The 26,070-nt window shown below is 38.4% G+C and overlaps 3 protein-coding genes across 20 annotated transcripts; 2 read left to right on the forward strand and 1 right to left on the reverse strand.

The window, feature by feature from the left end:
* The first annotated feature begins 3,798 nt into the window (after window positions 1-3,798).
* hnrnpd (heterogeneous nuclear ribonucleoprotein D) lies at window positions 3,799-8,709 on the forward strand. 16 transcript variants are annotated; one of them, XR_006021513.1, is made up of 9 exons: window positions 3,799-4,618; window positions 5,260-5,428; window positions 5,554-5,715; window positions 5,891-6,022; window positions 6,199-6,298; window positions 6,478-6,633; window positions 6,848-6,942; window positions 7,317-7,419; window positions 8,247-8,709. XR_006021513.1 is itself a non-coding variant. In XM_042059123.1 (8 exons), the coding sequence occupies exons 1-7, from the start codon at window positions 4,455-4,457 to the stop codon at window positions 6,913-6,915; spliced, it is 951 nt and encodes a 316-aa protein (XP_041915057.1). In that variant the 5' UTR covers window positions 3,799-4,454; the 3' UTR covers window positions 6,916-6,942; window positions 7,317-8,709. The 16 variants fall into 16 exon arrangements, 10 of the variants coding, with proteins under 10 accessions (XP_041915057.1, XP_041915056.1, XP_041915059.1 ...); XR_006021512.1 differs by having other exon boundaries at window positions 6,848-7,419; XM_042059123.1 differs by having other exon boundaries at window positions 7,317-8,709.
* On the reverse strand, window positions 8,547-13,378 carry si:ch73-234b20.5 (uncharacterized protein LOC449923 homolog). Of its 2 annotated transcripts, XM_042059132.1 has the most exons (7): window positions 13,160-13,378; window positions 12,218-12,311; window positions 12,065-12,135; window positions 11,166-11,262; window positions 10,614-10,715; window positions 9,621-9,785; window positions 8,547-9,395 (listed from the first exon to the last, which is right to left on the reverse strand). In XM_042059132.1, exons 2-7 carry the CDS (start codon window positions 12,293-12,295, stop codon window positions 9,252-9,254), a joined length of 657 nt encoding a protein of 218 aa, XP_041915066.1. In that variant the 5' UTR covers window positions 12,296-12,311; window positions 13,160-13,378; the 3' UTR covers window positions 8,547-9,251. The 2 variants fall into 2 exon arrangements, with proteins under 2 accessions (XP_041915066.1, XP_041915067.1); XM_042059133.1 differs by lacking the exons at window positions 10,614-10,715; window positions 11,166-11,262; window positions 12,065-12,135; window positions 12,218-12,311; window positions 13,160-13,378 and adding an exon at window positions 10,342-10,595.
* Window positions 13,379-13,429: 51 nt separating this feature from the next.
* On the forward strand, window positions 13,430-25,828 carry mat2al (methionine adenosyltransferase II, alpha-like). 2 transcript variants are annotated; one of them, XM_042059120.1, is made up of 9 exons: window positions 13,430-13,567; window positions 18,484-18,561; window positions 19,283-19,405; window positions 20,407-20,519; window positions 20,698-20,838; window positions 21,032-21,250; window positions 21,526-21,708; window positions 22,165-22,298; window positions 24,756-25,828. In XM_042059120.1, the coding sequence occupies exons 1-9, from the start codon at window positions 13,489-13,491 to the stop codon at window positions 24,856-24,858; spliced, it is 1,173 nt and encodes a 390-aa protein (XP_041915054.1). In that variant the 5' UTR covers window positions 13,430-13,488; the 3' UTR covers window positions 24,859-25,828. The 2 variants fall into 2 exon arrangements, with proteins under 2 accessions (XP_041915054.1, XP_041915055.1); XM_042059121.1 differs by lacking the exon at window positions 24,756-25,828 and having other exon boundaries at window positions 22,165-22,302.
* The last annotated feature ends 242 nt before the right edge of the window (window positions 25,829-26,070 follow it).

A 26,070-nucleotide genomic window follows, 5' to 3' on the forward strand; every position in this document is an offset into this window, starting at 1 on the left:
GTCGACAGAATGCAATAACTGTCATTAGTGAAGTAACAAAGTTGCTGTCTATACATGTTCCGCTGGCTCACTATCTGATGGGATGCGATGGTCAAGGCCGACAACCGAGTGCAAATGCAATGCACACATTAAGACTTACTGGCAAACCTTAGAGGGAGACACTGCTATGTGATTGTTACAACAGTAGCAACAACAACACACCTGTTACTGGTTAACTAAGTCTAAAGATTAATTCTTTGTTGTTCAGTAAGTTTTTTGATGACCAACAGAGGAGCCCCATTGAAACACTTTTTTACACAAATGAATGGCTGCACTGATGGCGTCACGACACATATGTGTATTTCCTTTGAAAATTAATAAACAAATGCATTTAAAAAATATGTTTGCAGTACTTCCAACACACTTCAGTAGGAGTTTAATGTTTTAATAACAACTTCAGTTTAATTTGATGGTTATGCCCCTTGGAAATTGAAAATTAACCACAGGTGCCCAGACTAGCGATATCATTTTTTCTCCAAATTGTCACTTAGGTTACAGTTATGGGGTTACAGTCACTGGGGTTACAGTCAGGAAGCAAGTCTGTACAATCAAACAATTTAATTAGAATATTCTTCAATTATTGTATTTTGACAGGAGAAATATGGTGCATCATAATTCATATATTGTTATTAAATATGACTTTGATTAATTATTTGAGTCAAATATCTTTCCCCATTAAAATATAGCTAAAAATGTACTCTTCTCTTTGAGTTATTCGTTTCTGTGACTCCACAGTCACCGGGTACCATGCTGATTCTGTAAGTAAGCAAAACAACTGCGTAAGGAACAAATCTTGTTTGTCTAGGCTATATGAGTGTGTATGAGAAACGTATCTCTGCCTGTGAAGGTCATAGAGACAGTGCGCAGAGAGGGGGTCAGAGAACAGGAAAGAAAATGAGAAGGGTAAATTAAGGGAATGTCCACTCCTTAAAGGAGACAGCAGGTCATACCAGACCTGAGAGACTGCACACTAGGCCTAGGGAACGTTCAGACAGGACATGATTTTTGCAGTGAGGTGCGCCTTTTTTTTTTTTAAATGTTGTTTCGTATTGTAAGAAACCTAAACCTTGCAGTGAGGTGCGCCTTTTTTTGTTTTTTAATGTTTTTTCGTATGGTATGCGCCCAGAGCACCTCGAATTGAAAAAAAGTTCAACTCACATTTTTATAAAAACATATTGCACCTTTAGAAGCGGCAAAGCGCGTCCTGTCTGATCACCTTACAGTGTTGAGCAATAGCCACTAAATGGGCATGGAAGTCCGCACCGATTCTTGCGCCTGGAGAAGCAGAACATGCAGCACCAGGTGATTGATAGTGAGCACATGTGCATGCAAACAGTGTGATCTTTTAGCCCTGCTGCATGGACGGTTCTGAGTAGGCTACAGTCAGAGGAAATTAACAGGGTCATCTGGGGATTAACCAGGGATGTGATCATCATGGGGCCAAACCTCATGGCATTCTCTGTAGTAGGCCTACTGGCTTATTGATGTAGCCAATAAGAATAACCTTTCAGATTGTGATCTTTTATATTTTTAAACATTTCAATGCTTGCACACTGCTGCTTGTCCCTGTGTGTAGGTTATAACAAGCAGTGTATAGGCTATGCACTCTGTGTATTCAGGTGCATATTTTGATAATGTGCTCTTGGCCTATAGCCTAACAGTGGCTATGCCATTGGCTTCAGACAAGGTTTTTACTGGTCAATCGTGCATCACTCTGCTGCCTCAAAATAGCAATGCCGCAACAACGTGCCTGACCACACTTCATCTTAGGACCCATGGACACTAACATTAGAGATAGGCTATTGTGGGTAGGCCTGGTGAGAAAATGCCAACTGCCAAGACAGTGTGATGCTGGCACCGATTTGCACCAGGCGTACAGGGCCTAAACTTAGACTGTTTCCCTATCTAATTATAGATGTGGGTAGATCTGGCAACAAAACAGTTATTGTCTTCTGCCTTGATGTGCAGAGCCCATCTACCCTTATTAGACATTCTCTGATGTGCATCACCTCCTGGGACATTCCAGAATTAGAGGACATTTGGTGTGTCCCCCTGATATTTCAAATACTCAAGTCCAAAATAACAAAAATGTTTACATAACCTGCAAGTGAAACTGTCATAAAGCAAAACATAATAATCTGCTGGGGAAAAGTGGTTCCTTTACATGATTAAAAATACCGATTAGTTCTGGAACACCCCTTAAAATGGGGTTTTTATCCTGTCCCCGGCTCCTGATGACCAACTTTTAAACCAAATTGAACAGCTAAAATAAGTCTTTGATATATTATCTTTTGCAGTATTTTGTGGATACGCATCTATTGTATCTGTAAAAAAGAATTTCTTTGATTATAACATATTTTGAATACTATTTATTGTGCCATGAAGTTGTGTCCCCGAATGGGCACGCAACCCTGTTACCAATACCATTTTTGCCTGGCTGATAAAGGGTTAAAATAGTATGTCATATTACAAACAAGAAATGACATCATCCAATCATTTTCAAAAAACATGGGTAGACAAAAGGTGAGTGTCCTCTTCCAATTTTAATATATTTTCAAACTTTTCTGGGATAATTGAGTACGTAAAGCTTAACCACGCAACCCTGTTACTCATGTTTTAAGATTAATGTTGAATAATTTCAATTTTTATTTTCTGTATTTGTATAACCACATTGGTCCTTGACCTTGGTAAAATAGCTAAAGTTTACAGCTAGCTTCTGTTCATAAGGTAGATGCTATATTAGCATTAATTTGCAACCCTGTTACTCGCAACCCTGTTACTCTAATTAAAGTAACATGGTTATTATCATAGTTATCAGGGTATTTTTTGTTAACTATGATATATTTATGATTAAATATGCTGAGTTAAATTATAAAAATTAATTTATTTGTATAATTAAACATTATTTACATATTTTAAATAAATTGCCAGATTTTCTTCTGTTAGTACAGCGTCATTGCAGCATAGTGTGCTAGAATACATGTTGAGATTCAATTACAGCTGAAAATAAACACATTTTGGTTAGATATTTGTGATTATTTGCAATAGATAGGCCTAATATCAGAATTTCTAATGGATTTCTACAGATTTATGATGTTATGACTCAATTTGCAACCCTGTTACAAAAACATTTTTATTAAAATAAGGATAAATAATGGTAAGTAATTTTGCTATCACACAAAAAATGACATCAATAGTCCTTAGAACAGCTTATATGATTATATGCACAATGTATCTGAGCATATTTGAGAATAGATACTGGAATTATAAACAAAACTGTGTCACTGTTCAAATGGAAGATAATTAAGCCTGTGATAGTTAGTCTAATTAACATATATAATATATATTAACAATCTTACCTGAAATCATATGACTATTCAGTGTAAAATGACTTCCTTTCTTGAATGAAAAAGGATTTACTGAAAAATATTTTAAAAATATACTTTTTTCATGCTATTTTGTATTTGTAACAGGGTTGCGTATAACTACATGTACACAGCAAATAAAACATTTGAGGTGGAAAAAGTACCGTTGATGCCTGAGCTTGACAAATCATATAATTTAGTAGTTTATGACCTATATTTTTTAAATATTCAACATAAAATGTTAAAATAGAAAATAAATATTTAAGAAGTGTAAATGCCAAAATGTCCTCTAATTCTGGAATGTCCCTCCTGATGAGCATGATCTGATATTCATAAGCTGTATGGCTCCACATGCTGGTTGGTTTGAACATCACAATTTCTGCCAATAGCCAGAGAGATCTGAGACTGTACGGTCATCATAATAATCGCTGAACAGGAACAAAGGAATCAGTAGGCCTATGCTGTTAGTAGCCTATGAACAGTCCCACCTAAATCGATTGTGCACCACTCTGAAAAGAAATGTATGGCTATGGGAGCCTACGCTGCGAATAAAACGTCATATCAGAGAAGACGAGAACTGAAAATCTTAGTTGTTTCCAACAAGGGAACACACATATCTTCAAGGATATAAATGTATATGCGTATATACCTAAAAAGAAACCTAAAATTTGCCTATAGGCTATATGGCGTTGCATCTCTTATCCAATGAATTTTTTTGATAATTATTCAGCTATGATTGGTATACTTCCGTCCTCCATTTTGAAAGCAGCGCCATTAATTTCGTAGTAGCTAACAACACTGCAAAGCAAGATAGTCGACTTTTGACAACCCGTTATAACTATCTTTATTAAGGAATAGTATAAGATCAGTCACTGTGATGTAACCGTTTCTTCAGAATACACGCAAAATAGTTTCAGTACGTGTAGTTAACTGTCCAGTAGGTCTAGTTACAGCCAAGGGTGCTAGCTAACTAGCTAGCATTATCTCAGTAAACCATAACGTTAGCTAGCACTCGACTTCTACAGCAACGTTAACCAGCTGGCTTCAAGAATGTCTGAGGAACAGTTTTTAACCGAGGATCCCTTGATGAATATGGAAGAAGACAGCGAAGCGAACAATGACGATCAAGTATTAACAGGTGGAGAACCACAGGGTAGTGTTGCAGAATCAGAAGGATCAAAGATTGATGCCAGCAAAAACGAGGAAGATGAAGGGTCAGTAAAATATCAAGTTATCCTGCTAGCTTTTAACGTTACGTTAGCTTTCATAGGTTCAAAGCTTGCTGGCTGGTAATATATGTTTGTGGAAATATTCTTACTTACTATACTCATACTTATGCCATATACTTTGATGAACGGTATTTTGTATCCTACACACTGTAAATGCAGGTAATCGTACCTCATGAGAGGTGATGACAGGAGAGCAATAACAACGCAATGCCTTTTTACAGGAAGTAATACACCTGTCAAAATGAAGCAGGGTAGGTTTAGCAAATGAGCTAACGGAATTGTCAATGGCCATCATATTTGTGATTTAATTTATGTGCTATAAATGGCGTCATTGGGAATGAATTAAACTGTATGGAGGGTCAGCTATCGTGATAATCAGGAGGATATTTTAGAATACGTCAATAATCCTAACATCTTTGTTTGTATCTATTGATTTTCACAGAAATGTATAATGTTAATCCAATTGCATCTACATGTAAATGGCATACATTTATTAATTTCGTAGATCTTGTATAGCGATTGTCATGTAAGGAACCACATTCAAGGTACATTGCAAAAGGATAACATAACTTGTGAATGCACGTGCAATGCAAGGGAATAACTGCTCTTTGCATGTTCCCCTGCAGGAAGATGTTTGTCGGTGGACTGAGTTGGGACACCACCAAGAAAGATTTGAAAGACTACTTCAGCAAGTTTGGGGAGGTCGTTGATTGCACTTTGAAGCTGGATCCCATGACAGGCCGATCCAGGGGTTTTGGCTTTGTATTATTTAAAGATGCTGAGAGTGTTGACAAGGCATGTGTTTTTACATTATGAAGAATCGTAATAAGTTGGTTTATGATGGTCAAGAGAACTAGACAATGTATACAGGCAGATACTTTGTTATTGCCTGCAATAGACTGGATTTTTTTTTTTTTTAGGTAATTACACAAAAGGAGCACAAATTAAATGGAAAAGTAATTGACCCCAAAAAGGCCAAGGCGATGAAAAGCAAGGAGCCTGTAAAGAAGATATTTGTTGGCGGGCTATCACCAGACACTCCTGAGGAGAAGATAAAGGAATACTTTGATGGATTTGGTGAGGTAAATGTCCCTTGTAGATTGGCAACAAAGTCTAAGATGTTGTCAGAAAAAGCATACTGTTGAGTGGAACCAGTGGATGTTTAGTGTTTTGTGTATTTTAGTTAGTTGGTAATCCAGTTGTTTATTTGTATTTGACACACACAATAATGAAACAAATTGGCTTTGCCTTTGTCAGGTGGAATCTATTGAATTGCCAATGGAAAATAAGACAAATAAAAGGAGAGGCTTTTGTTTTGTTACTTTCAAAGAAGAAGAACCAGTGAAGAAAATAATGGAAAAGAAATTCCATAACATAGGTTTGAGTAAGGTAAATGGCTCAAATTGATTCATGTTGTGATTGATCAAGTAAAAACGGATAAGTTTATATCTTACCTGTTGTGTCAAGCAGTAAGTCTTCAATCTCTTGTAACATTTCCTATGCAAGCCTTCACCCTCCCCTGGCAAAAACATTGTGAATATTACCTGACTTGTTACCCCCATTAGTGTGAAATAAAGGTAGCCATGTCGAAAGAGCAGTACCAACAGCAGCAACAGTGGGGAGGCAGAGGAGGTTATTCAGTCCGGTCTCGAGGAAGAGGCGGAGGTGAGTCCATCATTCAGTCATTTCTTCTGTTGAAGAATGGTATTGTAGTGGTAATGTATGCTTTTGAAGTGCAAGTATCACCTTCCCTTTAACTTTAACCCTTTAACTTACTGTCTTAACAGGAAGTGCAGAAAACATTCTGTATTTTGCAAATTATTTGTAAAACTGTTACTTTGCAGGCCCAAATCAAAATTGGAATCAAGGATATGGCAATTATTGGAACCAGGGCTATGGCAACTATGGAAACTATGGCTACAACAATCAAGGCTATGGAGGATATGGGGGCTACGATTACTCTGGTTACAACAACTATTACGGATATGGTGACTACAGCAGTATGTAATACCATTTGCAGAAGCGTATTCAGACCCGTGAGAAGTTGCCCTCTATTTTTCTTCCCACACACAGTTGAAGTTATTCAGAGCTATGCTATCAGTATTTCGGCCATTTTGTTGTCACATTGAGAATTCATACATTTACTGAAGTCTGTGTTTCAATGAAGGTTAAAGCCAATTAATTTTATTTGTGCCATTTGCACTTTTACCGCAGATCAGCAGAGTGGCTATGGTAAATCTCCCAGGCGTGGAGGTCACCAGAACAGCTACAAGCCATACTAATGCATGAACACCACAGAGTGTGCAGAGGTATGTTAACAACTATTTCATCACAAACTTCTTTTCCCTCAGTAGATTTTAAAGTTGAGTTGCATATGCTACATTTACCTTTGTAATTTACTTGCTTAATTTTTTCCTTCTTGAAAGTTTTTTACAGCACCCTGGAGTGCTTTACAGTAGTGGTAACATAGAGACGGCAATCTTTTGGGGGCAGTAACATAACAGACGGCCTTGCTGTCTTTTTCCTTTTTTTCTTCGCCATGTTGTAACTGTAAAAGTTAACAGGTACAGTACTGCTAAGTGGGTACCAGAAGTAAAGGATTTGCAAAGGAAAAAAAAGAAGGGAAAAAGAACGAAGAATGTTGTCTCCTAACTCTGACATATACCTTGTTTGTACCTGCCAGCGGGGACTTCCTTGCAGGCCATGAGCTGACTTCCCGATTCTCTCAGGCCCGCTCAATGCGGACAGGGTACGAGAGGCGTACGCTCTCGAATGCTTCCCATTTGGTATGGTCTTCCAACATCCTGTATACCAATAGTGAACAAAACAAAACAAACATAATAAAGCGGATACGTCCAGCTTTATCCTTCTTATTTTTTTTCCTCTTTCAATTTTTTTTTAATCCATTTTGATTTAATACAATACATTTATGTAATTTTAATGCCATTTTTTACAGGCACTTCAAGTAATCGTTAAATACGACATCATACTGAAAGAATAACTACTTACTTTTCAAAGGATACGGCTTTCTCTGGACTTTTCAATGTCATTCTGTAATATTATTGCATTCCTAATCTTACCTGTAATGCTTGCCTTTCCTTATTTATAGCTCTGGTAGCTGTAATAGCCAGTAGTCCATGAGCTAAAACCTGGTATATACTTGGATGCCGCTGTGTCGTCGAAGTGCTTTATTTTTTCTTATCTGTACTGTGTGGTGTTGTACTGACAGCGGTGGAAACGCTTCTCTTTAAACAATTTCATCTAACAAAATTCTCTTTTTTTTAACCTTTTGATAAATCAAAGTACCAAATGTTGACAGAAAATTTGCATGTAATGCTGTTTTTAATGTGTATTTTTTGACCAATTGAAGGCTTGCCTTTCTTGTATTTGGGCTTTGTCTTACTTCTACGATTTGTTGCACCTCAGGATTTATAGCTTATGGACTTACTTGTTGTTCCATATTCCATGTAACTGTTAACTGTAAAGTATTGTACATTGATATTTCTTTATTTTTTCTCCATAATGGAATCGTAAACAATGGAATTCCTTTGACATAATTTGAGGGACTTTGTACTCTGAGGAATAACTAACATTTTGGCTTTGTCTTTTCCAGGTCCAGTACAAGGTACGGCAGGAGAGCAAAAGGAGATGAAGTGAGACAGTGTGTCCAGAGTTGTGTAATCATGGACTAATGAGAAGTGGCAGGAAAAGTCGTTATAAACACCAACATTCAACTATTAAGCAGTTTTTCTTGTGATCTAGAAGTTACAAACCATGTTTTTTGTTACATTTTGTTGCGTTAACATTAGACTATCTTACCTTTAAAATTAACCTCTTGATGTCTTCAAATCTTAAGTAGATCATGTACTTAAATATTGTGTTTGTAATTTTGCTCTCAATCATGATGAATACATTCTGTTTCAGTTTGTTTTTTATTTGTGGCAAGCCCTTTTTTATTTATCCAAAGCTTTTAGTGCAGTTAAACTATTTCCATTTCAGATATTTGTCACAAGTAGAAGCAAATCATGGGATAAAGTACTCTAAACAAAAGACAATAAACTTCAGTTAATATTCAACGATCTCCATTCTAGTCTATGACATGTATGAGAGACGTGAAGCCACTGTGGAATATAAGCTTTCTTTTGATAAATCCTTAGTGATATCAGATACTGCATTTGGCTCCACTGGTACAGGATTTGATTTAACTGTACATGTTATCAACATAGCCCACTTGACAGAATTCCCCTATAGTCCCAACATTTTTCACACTTTTAAAATTCTCAACAAATAAACCATTCAAGTATGGGAAACTAATTGAACTGATTTGCACTTACTCATTTGCATTTATTCATTTAGATTTTGTCCAGTAATTTCAACTTTGACATTGATGTATAGGAGTGAGTTGGTGTTTCTATTAGAATTAAACAATTACAATTTAGAAACAATTAAATGGCACATCTGGGCCATATTTATATGTTCAATTCCACATATAATAAATTCAAGTTAAAAATCTTGTAGTAGGATATAAAACATTCAATAAAAATCTTCTATATACAATATTACATATAAGTACATATATACATATTTGCGGCCCAAAGACAATCATGCAGTCAGACAGTTATGAGGGGATGACACCAGTAGCCAGCAAGATGATGAGAACAATGATGATCACCACAATGACACCAATGATGATCATCATCTTTATATTCTTCCACCAGTATTTTCGTGCAACCCGTGTTGATGTTTTCTGAAATGAATCTGCCTGCAAGGAGACAAAAAAACAACAACCCCACAATGAACTCCACTTTCAAACAATTGAATACAAACAATTGTGTTCATTGTTAAAATGGACCTGTGTCTGTCCTGTTTGTCTAATGGAAATGCAATCCCACATGCACCAACATGCTTCACATGTGACTACTTTAAATTTAAAGTCATAAGGAATTTAGTTAACGTATCCAACAATTTCCGGCAATTAAATACTTACAGTTGCCTGTAGATCATCAGTCTTGTCGATCAAATCATCAAGCCTCTCTCCCCTCTCCAAGACTTTGTTGATGTTGTCTTTGAGGATAACTTTGACATCATTGACTTGATCTTGCACCTGACTGACTTTGCTTGGAGAAGATGATGGCTGGGCACTGAAGTCAGCCTTAACAGGTTCAAACAATAATATATCACTTTATCAAACACGGGAAGCATCATATAGCCTCATATGTCAAATTTAGCTGTATAAACTGCTACTGCTACATCTTAATTCACCAAGGTCATTTGTTGACCACAATATCAACTGTATTCTTATTTGTCTCAATACTTCACTTATGAGGACTATGTTATTGATATAGGTGACCATGTACCTTGAAAATGTTTAACAAATGAAAACAATTCAATATAGGTAAACAAACAATATAGGTACTACCTATAAGTGTATCCAGTTCAATTCTGTACATCAAAATAATCCTATGTAGGTTAAGTAATCATGTTGTAAGCCTACTTCCTTATTGACTTACAACAAGTCCTCAATTCATACGGTCATAGAGATGTGATATTTTGATTAAGCTCATATACACTCATTTCCTGTTTGGGGGTATTCTTTCTCATGAATAACTATGCTACTGGAAGCTGATAATTTATAAAGCCAAACCACAACAGTTTTTTTTACACCACTTGATTGAGCATTAAAAACAAAAGGTTCATAGGCTACTTACCATATCTGCTGCTGACACGGTCACAAACTATCCCTCAAAAATGTATATTTTGATATACGATTGATATCATTCCCTTCTGACAAATATTGGTAGGGTAAAGCCTGTTCCTGAATGTCTTCAAGAGTCTACATGAACCTGAATCAACAGTTACAAGTACTTCGGCTCTGTGGTAATCCGCCCTTCCCCTGCCGGGTTGCACATTAACCACAACAGTTCCTCTGGCGTTCACTGACTGGCTACCGGTGGGTCAGCCATCTTGACATGCGACTTACCATTTGCTTACAGAGCACCTGACTGAAGTCAGCGCTGAATTCGTATGGCTGGGCAAAGGCCACTCTTGTTATCAGAGGGCTGTTCACAAATGTCCTCTGGAGCTGTAGGGAAATAAAAGGGTGATGTCACTGATATGTAACTCTCCTGTTTGCTTTGCATATTTTCCGTCTAAATACACGGCCATGACAACACACATAACAAGGCACACTCAAAGGCTATTCTTCTTCTGATGTTACAGCATTGGTCTTAAGCAATTTTATGACACATCCTGGTCTTATTTTTATCGACAGTGATAAAGTGCGCATGGATCAGAGTAAGTTACTTTACTTATGGTTTTCACTTACATAAAACAACTTTTCTACAAATCAAGCAACAGCTAACTCCTTTATGAAAAACACCATAATTGTCATTTTGAATTCATCTTTAGGTATGACTTAGAGTTACAGATATGAAGTGTACAGCACAACATGATTTATGCGGTTGCTTTCAGTACAGTGGAAAACATTTGACCTGAACGCTTAGATTCTAAATGCCGTAGAAGCACAAATTACCTCATCAAGGAATTTATGAGCGTGCCTGGATTCAAAACTTGGTTCTGTGATGCAGATGTATGTAATCCCATCCTCTGACAGGACATGATACCTAAAGCTGACATGTTTTTTTTTTTTTATCAAATATGACAAAAAATAAAATATAGAAAATTAAACAGATAGATAGATAGATAGATATTTGTTATTCTGTTCATTAAAGGGAATTATACGGCCATATCCCCAGCCCATCTACCATGAAAGCAGTTCACTTGATTGTGGAAAAACATGTGTATTTAATAACAGGTCTCTGATTAAACAAAGATGAGAGAATTTGACAGGATGTGCCTGCTGACTAAAGGTGTGTCACAAAGGTTGTGGAGAAGACAGAAATGGGGCTATGTGTCTTCACAAAACATGTGTGTGCAGACACCTGTGTGGGTCGGCCTTGCTGTCAAAATAAATAATTTGTTATTTTGTTTATTGACCACAAGGGGGTGCTACAATTCATAAAAAGGTATGACTTATATCTTCCCAACTTTGCATTTACTCTTGACATTGTCATTCATCCTTCATGAAGACAGTTACCATTCAGTAACTAACATTACATTTACTGTTCTAATTATTTCTACTGTTTAAAATGTGACGACAATGTGTTGACGCAACTATCATGCAATCCACTGTATAATCATGGGCACCCTGACCCACCCATATTTCCCAATTCGGACTCAAAACCAGGAAGAGGAGTAGGCTTAATCCTAAACAAAGCAACTTAAGATAACATCTTAAAGCAAAGCACCAAGACAGACACACAAAGACAGCTGCTGTGCAGCTAACAGCAAATCTGTGGATGCTGAAGTGATGGAGCCTGTTATTACGGCAAGATAGATTCAAACTTGGATGGCGTCATCATAACATCTTACCCATCTATCAGGACAGATCTTCTATACAAAGGTCCAACTGTAAGTGGTCGGATTAGACTCAGTGCTTGATCCTGGGGGACGTAATATGTAGTCATAAAATCAATTATTTCATTTAGTTATTACAAAATATCAGTGTTTAATGGAAACGCATACCTTAAAATGTCCACCTGTAAGAGCCAGGTCAGTGAGAATGGTGGGGCCTCTGGTGATGCATGAGTATACAACAGGCATAGCTGATCAGGCAATTCTAAAATATTTTAAATGGGGGAAATCCATGTTTATGCCTAATTAACATTACTTCCTGGAGATACACCTGTGTTATAACATCCTGTGTTATGAGGACATCTCAATTGTATTCAAATGTTATGGTTGGCAGTCACAAATGCTGCAGAAAATAAACTGGTCTGATAGGATAAGGTAGGTTCTATGTTAGGCTATATGAATATGACTTTAAGGCATACTTGCAGGGTTTTATAAAACATGGATTTTCAAAGATATTTTCAAAGATATTTTATGGACTCAGATTTGACTCAGTTCAGCATTTGGAAGATCTGCAATGACCCATTAAACTGTGGCTTGGGAGTGGGGAGGGAGGACATACAGTAGCTTAAAAGTATGATGTTGACTATTTCCATGTTGAAAAAGCACAGTTCACGCACATCCAAAATTCATCCAGGTACAGGATCGAAGATACGTTTACAAGACAAAGTGAATTCACTTTGACTATTCCATGTTTTCACAAAATATGTGGGGCGAGCAAAGATATTCACTTTATCCCCAAAGACAATCATAACATTGCTTTGCGGGAATTCCAAATTACTAGAAGCTATATTGGCCTAGGAGTAGCCCTATTTGGGCAATTGAAGTTAGACGGATTCAGACAGCCTATGCGGACAAAGATCTGTTGTGATATTACACAAAACCACATACAATAAAAAGTAACCTATGGTTAACACATAGATAGATAAATATGGTAGGTTATACAGTAGGCTTGCTCTGTTGCTACCAACGTTAACATTAGGCTACCTTTAAGTTGCTGATTGCTAACATTTGCGGGCTAACTTGAAGCTTTCAAAAAAAAAAAAATCACGTTACCTCAGTGGGAAATGTTCTATATGCATAGGGAACAGCTAAAAGGCTAAAGTTGATTTTGTTCCACTTCCAGCTAATTCACAATTTCATCCCTACACACCGACATACAGTCAGCAGTTAGGTTATTCAATAATTTGCAAACCGTTAGCTCAAACTAAACGACTGGAATGTTACGGCAACGCGAACTATGACCTGCCTGCTGTAATTTCTAGAGGGTGGGACGGGCAAAAGGCGGAGTTGACAAACTTGACCAGATCTTAATCTGTTCATATTACACCTTCCATCTTTGCGTCTGTTCTAAGTGAAAGTAGTCCCAGCATTTCTCTGTAAAGATGGATCACCAGGAGAACCGCAAATCCAAGGAGAAAACCTTCCTTTTCACATCTGAATCTGTGGGAGAGGGACACTCTGGTAAGTGAGTGCTGGTCACAAAGTTTCAATGAGCTGGAGGTTTCCAGAGAATGTCTAATAAGAGTCCGTAGACGGGCTCTGAGGTTTCATACAACTGTTGACCAGTTGCTTCTTTGTAGCCTGATGTTTTGCAGTTAACAGCTGAGGTGATAGGTACGGTGAAATGTGGTGAAATACATTCATACATACACATGTGGTGAAATACATTCACCGCTGACATTATATTGAGGAAAAAGTATAGCCAACCAAGCTCAGTGTAGCCAGACACATTACGTAGGCCTAAATTAGGACTTTAAAAAATATCGGCGCAAATTATCGGCCAGAATTCTGTTATCGGACTGATAATAATATTTTCATTTTTTCACTTATCGGCTATAATATCGGCCGCCGATATATCGTGCATCCCTAAATACAATGGTAAATTACTTATTTAAAATATTAAAAACAAATTTACACGTTTTTAAACAAATTTACAATGAGTGAACAAATTTTAAAAGTTTTAAAAGAAATGTACGTTTTTGACGGAATGGGTAGGCCTTAGATAGGGCTCTGGGTATAATAATAAATAAATAAATGTTTAACTTTGATGACTTCTGATGAAGGCGTAGGAAGTGTGAGAGGAATTTCTGTATATCTATCAATGGGCACTGACGCACTGAACATCTTTTGGTCCCCCCAGTAGGCCTACTGCGCATACTCGCACTTAACTCCGTCTGCCTACCTAGCCTAACCTGACCCTAGCCAGATGAATTTCGTTCCGCTTAGCTCCGCCTAGCTTCACTCATATCCATCTGGGACCTCTTCCATTGAGAGTGATTTCTGCAACCGACTTTATGGTTCAGCCAATCAGGACGCAGGGCGGGAGTTTCATAGATGTGACATAGCGGAGAAGCGACTGTGAGACTGTTATTAGCGTCACGGGTTGGCTTCGATGTGAGTGGTTGAAGTAGCACGTCAATAGATGACGGACAAGTGGCTTATTCAATCATATACAAGCATTTTTTGATTAGGCCCAGCCTTCTGAAGCAACACTTCAATGGATCGGTTCCAGATGGATGAGTGGAGCTAGGCGGAGCGAAATTCATCTGGCTAGGGTCAGGTTATACCCAGGGGCAGAGCTTGAGGGGGTGCGGGGGGTGCGGCACGCCCCCGGCCCGGGACCCGCAGGGGCCCGGTGCGACTCGAGGGCGCCCCTCCCCCACCTCCGGGTAAGGTGGGACGGGCCTCTCCCAAGGCACAAGGCCGGAGGAGCTAAGATCATGGAAACGGTTTCTTTTCAATCATTTTCATCAGTGGGACGTATTAGGTTGCCCCAGTCAGGACGAGTTATGACTCACGGTTGCTGAAAAGTTTTGAAATTTACTTTGATGATTTAGTAGGTGTAAAATATTTAATAAAATGTTCTGCTGTATGACTGGCTTTATTTTAACTCTCATATTGAACTTTACGACATGCAAATTTACAAAATTGGATCAACGATATGTCTCCTACAGGCGTCAATGAGAGAACACTTACACTTACATGATTTTGGTTTCGATTTTCTAATTGGAGTAAGTCTTTGTGACAACACGTCATGATACATTTGATAATGTTTGATCGTTGTTTTGGTATGAAGCATCTTTTACGTAGCCCAATGAATGCGCTCTAGAAAGTGAAACTAGCCTAACCTAGGCCTATATGCGCTCTGTGTCTGAGCTGTCTGTGTACGTCCGCAATTGATTACGTTCCTCAAATGGAGAACACATCAATCCCATGGTATTTTTTTGCACTAAATGCATGAAACATGCAAGTTCAAAATCCCGCAGGTAGCCACGTTACATCTCCGTTTCATATTTGCCTAGGCTAGGCCTACTAGCCTACAATAAATGAATTGAACAAACTCAACTGACAACAGGTATATAAGCCTACTGATTCGGTCATTGAGACTACAGAATACAGTAGGCCTACAACAAACTTTCTGTCTTTCTGAAGTTTATTTTTGTATTCCGGGGTACAGTAGCCTAATTGCCTAATGTCTTGACAATAGTTTTTCTTACCGGCTTGCTGTTTAAACTGACTGCGCCGCTCTGAACGTTCCTGCCAGGTTTATGACATAAACCGCTACATCTCGGCTCTGGCAAAAACTCATCTGCCTAAACTCATCGTGTGGGAAATCAGATTATCTGTCAATATTGGGCTTTGAAAGTAAGGCATATTTGCCCAGTAGGTGACCGTGATTTGTTCAAGTAAGAGTTGTTCCTTGACCAACATTCTAAAGACGGTCCTGGACCAACAACTCTTTAACCAATCACAGCCTTGTGATGTCATCAATGTGAGTCTTCTGCTTCTCCCATTGCCATTTTGAAATTTCCCTCCAGAAACAACCAGTGGATCACCAACTTGTATCTAAATAAAGGTAGGTCCTTGCATATTTGTGTGTAAAATAGTTGTAAAATAAAGTAATTCCGAGTGGAATCTGAATATATGCACCTTAGATTTTTTTTATTTTCGCTTTAGTTGACTTGGTTCCATGTTTGTCTAATGTAAGCTGCCAGGCTAGGGACCATACATTTAATGTAATACATTAGCTTCCTAATAGGTAATTCAGTGGCTATACATCTTTTAAATAACTTATTTCGAAGGGATACAGTAGTTGAAGTAGCTTTGAAGCTCATTTACCAATCTTGGTACCGCTATTATTATGTTAGAGGCTAGGCTAGGGAACATAAATTTATGCTACCAAATTAGCTTGCTAATAGGTAGGTGCAGCATGCAACTATGTGAAGTGCCAAGCCGGTGTTATGTTAGTTCACTTGCTAAGGAGCACACTTTTGGACTACTAATGTAGCTTGGTAATAGGCTAAAGCAGTAGCTTTTGTTTGTTCATGGTCCTGGAGCGATGTTGCCATGTTGGTCTTGGACCGTCTTTACAATGTTGGTCCAGGACCCACATTGTCGTGTTTGTCCAGGACTGTCATTACAATGTTGGTCCAGGACCGTCTTTACAATGTTGGTCCAGGACCCACATTGTCATGTTTGTCCAGGACCGTCATTACAATTTTGGTCCAGGACCCACATTGTCATGTTTGTCCAGGACCGACATTGTCATGTTTGTCCAGGACCGTCTTTACAATGTTGTCTTTACAATGTTGGTCCCCCTCGCTCCGCCAATATCAACCACCCAGCAGTAACTTCTGCATTCAGTGAGATTTGCACCGCCCTAATTTTATTTTTGACTCTTCCCGTCACCGTTGCAACCTCTGAGCGCTCATTCTCCAAGTTAAAGATCATTAAAAACCACTTGAGGAGCACAGTGGGACAGGAGAGACTGAGTGGACTTGCCATGTTGTCCATAGAGAATGAGAGAGCAAAGAAAATGGACTACAGAGCATCGTGGACGAGTTCGCGGAGCGCAAGGCTCGTCGTATGCCCTTCAAATAGTGCTGCATATTATTGTTGTTTTATTATTAGGGGCCATGTAGCCTACTGTTTTTGTTGTTGTTCTCTTGGTTACACTTCATGTACGTTCGATGGACTTCAAAATTACATAGTTGCTCTCCGTGGCGCTGACGCTTGTAAGATCCGCTATTGCGGGCATGTGTAGGCTATGTTGTAAAATTATGTTATGATGAGTTTGATAAAGGGCCCGGTCATGTGCCCCGCCTCTGACTTGTTCCGCCACTGGTTATACCTAGCCTACCCTTTCTGTAAAAAACGTAGGCTACATTTGTTTCAAAACTTGTAACTTTGTTCGCTCATTGTGAAATTGTTAAAAACACTTGTAAATTTGTTCAATCATTTGTTCAAAAAAAATATTTGTTGATAATCTTGTAAATAAGTAATTAGAGTGCATGAAAATGCAATCTACTGTTATCCGATTTCTTCTTATTACAGTGCATGAAAAGATAATAATGTTTTTAGATAATAGTTTAGCACAGGGGTTAACTAGTTTACCATTGTAATTTTGTTTGCCCATCCAGGCCACCGTACATAAGCCTATTTAATACGTTTGATCTGTGCAACCCAGTAGACTGGTTTAGAACACACAACCAACTGCCTAAAATGCATTGGCTTAGGGCCCACTCCTACGGGACCCCAGGAGGTATCATTGCAATAATTATTTTGCATATCAAGGCAATGTGCGCTCGTTTAGCCTACTAAATGGTGCTCTGATTTTACTGCATTTTTTGCGCAATTTAGCTTAGTAGCCTATTTGTAAATTGTGCATTCGTTTTGCTAGCCTGCATAGTGTGCTTGTTTTACTCAATTGTGCGCTCGTTTCAGTAAATAGTGCATTCACTTCAGTCAATTAGTGAGCTCATTTTACAAAAATTAAAATGAGTGCACAATTTAGTTGCGCACAATTTTGGAAATGAGCCCACAATTCAGCAAAAGGAGCACACTTCAGTAAAACAAGCGATTCTCTTGATATACACAAAAATGTCTTGCAATTCCAGGGTTCCATAGCCCAGTGTTTTTCAAAGTGTGTGTGTGTGTGTGGGGGGGGGGGGGCCTCAACAAGTTGGAAGGAAAAATAAAAGCAACAAATAGATACATTTGAAAAAATGAAAATATACCTATTACTATGAGGGTTGTTATACAATGCCATTATAATAATTTGTCGCATATCTGAACTTTATATTTTCCATGATACTGACTGGGAATAATAGTAGAGTGATAGCTCTCAGCAGAAAGCCCCAAATGCAATTTTTACACACTGTATGCTCCATCGCGAAGTGCTTGTTGCTAAAATAATTATTAGGATTAGCTTAATGTATTTTTATATTTGCCGTAGTATTGTCGATGGGTTTAATAACACATCAAGGGGGTCCTTGAACAGAACCTAGTGGTATTTGGGGGGCCTTGTCTTGGAAAAGTTTAGGAACCCCTGCCATAGCCTACACTCCATTATTCAATAATTCTTTGTGTTTGTGTAGATAAAATGTGTGATCAAATTAGTGATGCAGTTCTGGATGCTTACCTGTCTCAGGACCCTGACTCCAAAGTAGCATGTGGTAAGTTTGCTTCAGCGGCTACATTCTGACATAATTATGACTATGCATGCATAGACTAAGCTACATTTGTGTTTTACTGAAAACCTATTAATTTAGGCCCCTAGCCTTTAAATATAGTTGTTTTTGCCTTTATATATCAATATATCAGATTTTTTTTGTCCAAAGTGACAATGGCAATTACACTGAAAGGAATAGGCCTGGTATACCAGTTATTATATACCAATACCATTAATATATTAAAGACATAATAGTAATAGACTAAAAAGAATTTAACAAAATAATAGCAATATAACCATAAACATAGAAATCATGACAAGGAGAATTATTAAGTTAGACAGGCAAATTCAAGGGAGTAAATGATCTCACCTAAGGAAGTGGTGTATGGAGAACAGAAGTGGCCCAAGTACTAATCCATTGTGAGGTTGTGTGACTGTGATACCTGTTCTTGTCCAGGAATGAACGTCCTTTGAGTTAGAAATTTCTGGGAAAGATCTTAATTGGTTTGCACTCTATCTCAGAGAATGTAGAGAGGAGAATGCCATGGTTCACTGTGTCAAACGCTGCAAAGACTAAGCAGAGGTTACCGTAGTATACTTTCAAAGCTTCAGCCACAGATAATAGAGCAGTTTTGAAACCAGAGTGCTAAGGATCTAGTAGGTTGATATGAGATAGGAAATATATATATATATATTTTTTTTATTATACTCCATTTTCATTGCAGAATGCGTGGCAAAGACGGGTATGATCCTTCTGTGTGGAGAGGTGACATCAAAGGCAGTTGTTGATATTCAGAGGGTGGTCAGAGATACCGTAAAGAAAATTGGATATGATTGTTCAGCCAAAGGTTAGTGCAAACAATGGAATGATTCACTTGATTGTTTACCCATAAAATAACCGACCTTCTCAGGTCTTTTTTATCTTCATTTTTCTTATCCTTTTGTGTCTATAAAATATCTTCATTGTCCCTGTAGTAAGTTTGCTATGGTGCAGCACAACATTACTCAAAATTCAGACTTTTACCTCTCACACAGCTAGGGTTGGGTATCGTTTGGGTTTTATACGATACCGGTGCTAAATCGATACTTTTAAAACGGTGCCGGTGCCGAAACGGTGCCTGAACCGGTGTTTTAAAATGTTTTAAATTAAAATGGTCTAAAGCATGAATTGCTTTTTTTATTGATGAGACAAATTTGAACATGAAATTGAACTGTTATATTCAATTTACTATCAATATCTCATTGCTCCTATGAATAATACATTTAAATTTTAAAACAGCTTGCCATGCATGCACACACAATGGTAAGCTCTGCTTTCAAGTTTACCATAGACTGTATATATAGAACACACCGTGAAATAAAGTTTTCACCTTACAACTTTGCTGATAACATTTCAAATAAATGTCAGTTAGCGCACTAGCAAGGATAATGTGTAACGTACAGTATAGGCTAGGCTACCCTACTGTTGATGTTGTTTCATAGCTTTTTGCTTGTGTAGTTAGGCCCACTGCTAGATTTTGACAGGAGCTCGCGATATCGCTTAAGCTACTTGGGCTCACGCAAGCTGTCAAACACTGTCCACTCATGTGGTGCACCCCTCTGGTTTATACATCTAGTGTTTATCATATGTTAGCTAATTGTATCTCGATGTGTTGCTTTCAGAGCAAGACGTTAGAGATGGCGCATGACATGCAGTGATGCCTCGTATAAAAAAAAAATTAGGCACCGAAATCCACGTTGTTATTCGATGCAGTTACTACAGTTTGTGTCGGCACCGGTGCCATATTAGAACTGTGTTTCGGTGCCCAACCCTACACACAGCTGATATTCTGATTTTGTACTCCAACAGGCTTTGATTATAAGACCTGCAATGTCCTTTTGGCCTTACAACCACAATGTCCTGAAATAACCGACTGTGTTTTTGAGGGGAGAAATGAAGAGGATGTTGGTGCTGGTGATCAAGTAAGACATAACCCCTCTCTCGACGCCTCCATTTAATGTAAGAAGGATCCAGAATGAATGCCAATTCCTCTGGCCTGTCTATAAAGAGTGTAACTGAAGGGTGTTAGAGAGGTAATACCTTGACTGATCAATAACTGAATTCTTTGACTGAACACTTAATATGTAATTTATGTCTAAGGGCGTGATGTTTGGCTATGCAACAGATGAAACCGAGGAGTGCATGCCACTGACCATTCTCATGGCTCATCGACTCAATGCTAAAATGAAAGAGCTGTCAAAAACGGAATGTCCCTGGATTATGCCTGACTCAAAATCACAGGTGATTAAATGAAGAATGACATGTCGATCTACTCCTTAAGCAGAGTTATTTCAGTTCTTCTGAATCCATCTGCAAAAGAAAGACTACATGCGCCCTCTGTTATATTTTTAATTCACATGTCACATTATATTAAACTTCTAGATTGTGCCCAAAACATCATAAACTAACTTTTACATTCTCTCGTCTTCTATAGGTTACAGTGGAATATCGCGACAACATGGGTTCCATGGAACCCCTCCGTGTTCACACCGTGGTCATCTCAGTCCAACATACTCTTGACATCACTGTGCAGGAGATCAGACAGCAGCTTTTGGAAAAGGTTGTTAAGGCAGTGATTCCAGCCAGATACCTTGACAACAGGACCATCTATCACCTTTTACCCAGTGGGAAGTTTCTGGAAGGTGGACCAAGGGTAGGTTCAAATAGTCTACACAAAAGCAGGGTGTTTTGGTGTTTTGGCATTAGATTCACTGAAAATATGTCATGTTTTTGCATCTCAAATTTTACTATGCATCAACTTATATGGCATTTTAACTTTTTGTCAAGTGATCATGTATCCCTTTCCTCCTACCCCTTCCCTTTCCGGGAACATATTATTCAAGTAATGGACTGATGCCATAACATGCAGGTTCAAGCCTTTGCTTTTTAGACAATACCTTCTCCAATTGAGTCCTATTTTTTCCATAGGCCGATGCTGGCCTCACCGGCAGAAAGATAATTGTGGACACATATGGTGGATGGGGAGCTCATGGAGGAGGGGCTTTCTCCGGGAAAGACTACTCCAAAGTGGATCGCTCTGGGGCCTATGCAGCCCGCTGGGTAGCCAAGTCTCTGGTGAAAGCAAAGCTGTGCAAGCGGGTCTTAGTTCAGGTAAGACTTCAGTGGGTACAGAAGTGACCTGCTCAGTGGTGTCACATACCTTAGGAATAGAATGAAGTGGTATATTTGCTGCCACCTCAATAAACCAGCAACACACCAACAAAACAATATGATACTAATACTAAAATAATATTATTATGTATACTGTATTTATCAGCACTCTGCAATCATTTACTTGCAGTGAATTATACTGTCCAAATCTGGAATAAAATCATCCATAAGGCTACTCTTTATCGCCTCTACTAGGTCTCCGTAAAGTTGCTTATGGAGGTTTTGAAATGCATTACAGTAAACATTTGTTATCTGTTTTTGGTAGCTGACTGTAAATACGCCAACCCTTGCTTTTGTAGTGCCAAAAACCCAAGAACTAAAAAATATTAATAGATCACTGATTCATAATAAATGAACAAACAAACATACATGGATGTTCATTTTGCTTTTTCTTAGATATCCTATGCCATTGGGTTGAGCCTTCCTTTATCCATATCTGTTTTTCACTATGGCACTTCTACATTGGATGAGGATGAACTACTACAAATTGTGAACAAGAACTTCGACTTGAGACCAGGAGTGATTGTTAAGTGAGTAGGCCTACTGTGTCTCTGTGTGTGTGTGTGTGTGTGTGTGAGAGAGAGAGAGAGTGTCAGAGAGAGAATGTGTGTGTGAGTGAGTGAGTGAGAGAGAGTGTGAAAATATGCATATACATGAGTATGTCATTGAGAGAAGATAACCCAAACATAAAACAGGGCCCATATCAGCATATTGCTAAAGTTGAACTACATGACCCTGCAATGTTAATGGGTAGCAAAGTACTTATTGTAAAAGCACCAATTACCAACCCTTTCGTTTAAAAATTCATTCTAAAATAATGATGTTTTTTAACACCTAAAAATAACATTTGATAAATGAACCTTAAATTTTTCAGTAGCCATAGGTGTGTAGATTTGAACAACATCTAGTTTGGTTCTTACCGGGGCTTTTACTGCCTGAAATATCCAATTTTGTTTAGTGCTGGGTTGGTGGGTGCCTATTTCCAACCTTTCTCATAATAATAATAATAAAGCTTTATTTGTATAGCACCTTTCATACACAGAATGCAGCTCAAAGTGCTTTACATTTGAAGCATGTAACACAATAGTAGTCAGTCAGTCATTATCAATCACTTTTCTTTGCTGTTTATGATATGCTCAGCAACATATCAAAAATATAGAAAATTACGTCATAAGACTGGCAGCCTTAACCCTCTTACCCCCCACAAGCACGCCATATGGCAACTGTGGCAAGGAAAAACTCCCATATTCCAGGAAGAAACCTTGAGCAGAACCTGACTTAATAGGGGGAGCCCATCTGCTTCTGGCTGGCTGCGCCCTCCAATAGTAGCAGATGTAGAATAATCTGAAAATGTAGTCTACAGGATAAGATGAGTTAACTAAAAGCTTTCCTGTACAGGTATGTTTTCAGATCTTTTTTAAAAATATTTACTGAACTCGCCTGCTTGATGTACAGAGGCAGGGTGTTCCATAGTTTGGGGGCATAATGGATAAACGCAGCTTCTCCACTTTGTTTGTTTGTCATGGCATCATTCCACAAAATGGTTTGTCTTCTCTATCATAAAGTTATTCAATAGGCTTAACAATAAACATATAGCCTTAACTCAAAATTGCTGTTAGGCTTATCATTTTGATCTGTAAAAAATGTCACATGCAGCCATGCCTAAATTCTGCTCACTGCACATTAAAGGCTAATGTATTATAATATAGTATTCACTGTTCATTATTGAATGCTTAGCTGGAATGATGCTTTTCCATATCATCTTATTTTTTAAGCATGCCTACCTACAGGCATGCAATTGGGCTATGGGTTTTCTACAGGAATAGCATGTTTGAACGGGCACTGCAGGTATAAACTGCTCACAATGTAGTTTATGGCAATGTGGTTATCACAGAACAAAGACCTATTTTATTCTTATTCTTTCTATTTTATACACTCTTTTATTTCTTAAATAAATTACTGTATATGAAGAGCCTTTCATTATAGGAATCTAGATAGTTAGGCCTATTAAAATACATAATGCCCCACCTTGATTAGAACCTTGTTATGGGAGAAACATGTTAAACATTTTTATTAAAAATGACTATCGGCCAATATATCGGTTATCAGTTTTTGAATAACTCAAATATCGAAATGGGTATCAGGAATAGGTTATCAGCCTTTGCGGGCAGCCGTGGCCTACTGGTTAGCGCTTCGGACTTGTAACCAGAGGGTTGCCGGTTTGAAGGTTGCATGGCTGAAGTGCCCTTGAGCAAGGCACCTAACTCCTCACTGCCTCCCGAGCGCTGCTGTTGTTGCAGGCAGCTCACTGCGCCGGGATTAGTGTGTGCTTCACCTCACTGTGTGCTGAGTGTGTTTCACAAATTCACGAATTGGGATAAATGCAGAGACCAAATTTCCCTCATGGGATCAAAAGAGTATATATACTATACTTCAAAATCCCATATTGGTCAGGCTCTATAGGAGATGGAGACAAATTGACATACACACACCAAATGCACGCACACACACATCCACATACACACAATTAGACACACACACACACAAGCACACAGGCACACACACACACACACACACACACAGGCACGCACATACAAGCATAAAAGTTGCAAGAGTAGGGGGTGGAGTAGGAGATAGAGAGAAATTGACAAGCGTGACAAATGGGAGAGGATGAACAGGACTGAGCAGCAGTCATATTTTGTACCGCTATGCGGTACATCTAGTTTATGATCTGATTATGCCTGTAATAGCCTATCAGCACACATCTGACTTCAGATATTTTCATATAACATGTTCAGGTATGTCAAATTTCAGCTGTCTCCAAATATGGAAGTTTTTTTTTACATTTCTCACCTAATCTGCATTTAAAAATATGATCAATTACGTCTGTGACAAAACAAGATTGACCATGGCTATTGACCATTATCAGTTATGTTGTTACAATAGTTTCAAATTCTATTACCATTTTATTTTGTTTTTCTTTTTAGGGAGCTGGGTCTGAAAAAACCCATCTACCAAGCCACTGCCTGCTATGGACATTTTGGAAGGGATGAGTTTCCATGGGAGAAGCCAAAAACCCTTGTGCTCTAAAATGTCAAGAAAAAAACTCCCAATATCAGCATTAATCATTTGTAACGAGTTGTTAAGAAGCAACATGTCAAATTGTAGCCTATGATATAAATATGAAACAATATTGTGCATTTTTAAAGATATTTAGGCCTTTTTGCTTTTTATTTGTTCTATTTCTTGATGTGTAGGCTAGGCTATAGTGTAAATTATTTGACCAGCCGCATCTTAAAAATATTTGCACACCATTTGTCTATGTAGCCTAGGCTAGGCCTACAGTGAAATCATGCAGCTTTAACATTAAGTCATGACCTTGAAATATAGGTTGAATTAAAGTCCTTAACAAGGGTAAACCATGTGATGTGACACTGTGATCTGAATAGGCATAGACAGTAAAAGATAATAGGCCTACATTAATGTCCCTTTACTGTCATGTAGGTAGGCCCAGAACCATAGAAAAAGAGTCGTGACACTCTTTGATGTCGCCGCCAGGCGGTCACATGGTTCACGTACGCTTCAACAGTTCCGAACAGCTCTCTGCGTGTCTTGTTATTTCAATGGGATAGATAGCAGCGAGTGCGTTATTGAACGGGAAACATTAGAACAAACCAAAAACGAGTGTTATTACGTGTTAGCATGCTTACATTATAGTGTCAATTACATATTGCAAGTATAATTGGTCTGCAACGTCGATCTAAAATATGTCCTTTGGTAGTTCTAACATATGAACGTTTGTTTCCTTGCTGGACATGAGCCTTTATTGGATTCCTACATTTGCCTGTATCACGCTACATATACTTTACTTATATTGTCAAAATGTATGCATTTTGTATCCTGTTTGTGTGTGGACATGTCCTTTCCAGTTCGTTTGGTCAAAGTCCTTTTGGGCAAGTCCCTCCACTCGGCGGCCATATTGCAGCGCTTTTTGGGGACTTATCGGGCATCTATATCGGCAGAAATGCGCATGCGCAAGGCTTCACGACATCAACCTTGCTCCAGCTGCGAGATCACAACACATGATTGGCACAATATATTCACAACACACCGCATGATTGGCTCAATGTATTCACAAAACAACACATGATTGGCTCAATGTATTCACATGTCGATGTTTTGCCACGGAAGGGGTGTGATATGTGTAGATAACTGCCATATTGGCGTTACAAACTATGCGGAGGCAGAGAAGCACCTGCAGGATTTTTGGAGATTGGCGCCTGGGCGCAAATCCCTCTAATT

Source organism: Alosa sapidissima, chromosome 13 (genome assembly GCF_018492685.1).
Source record: "Alosa sapidissima isolate fAloSap1 chromosome 13, fAloSap1.pri, whole genome shotgun sequence".
NCBI lineage: Eukaryota > Metazoa > Chordata > Actinopteri > Clupeiformes > Clupeidae > Alosa > Alosa sapidissima.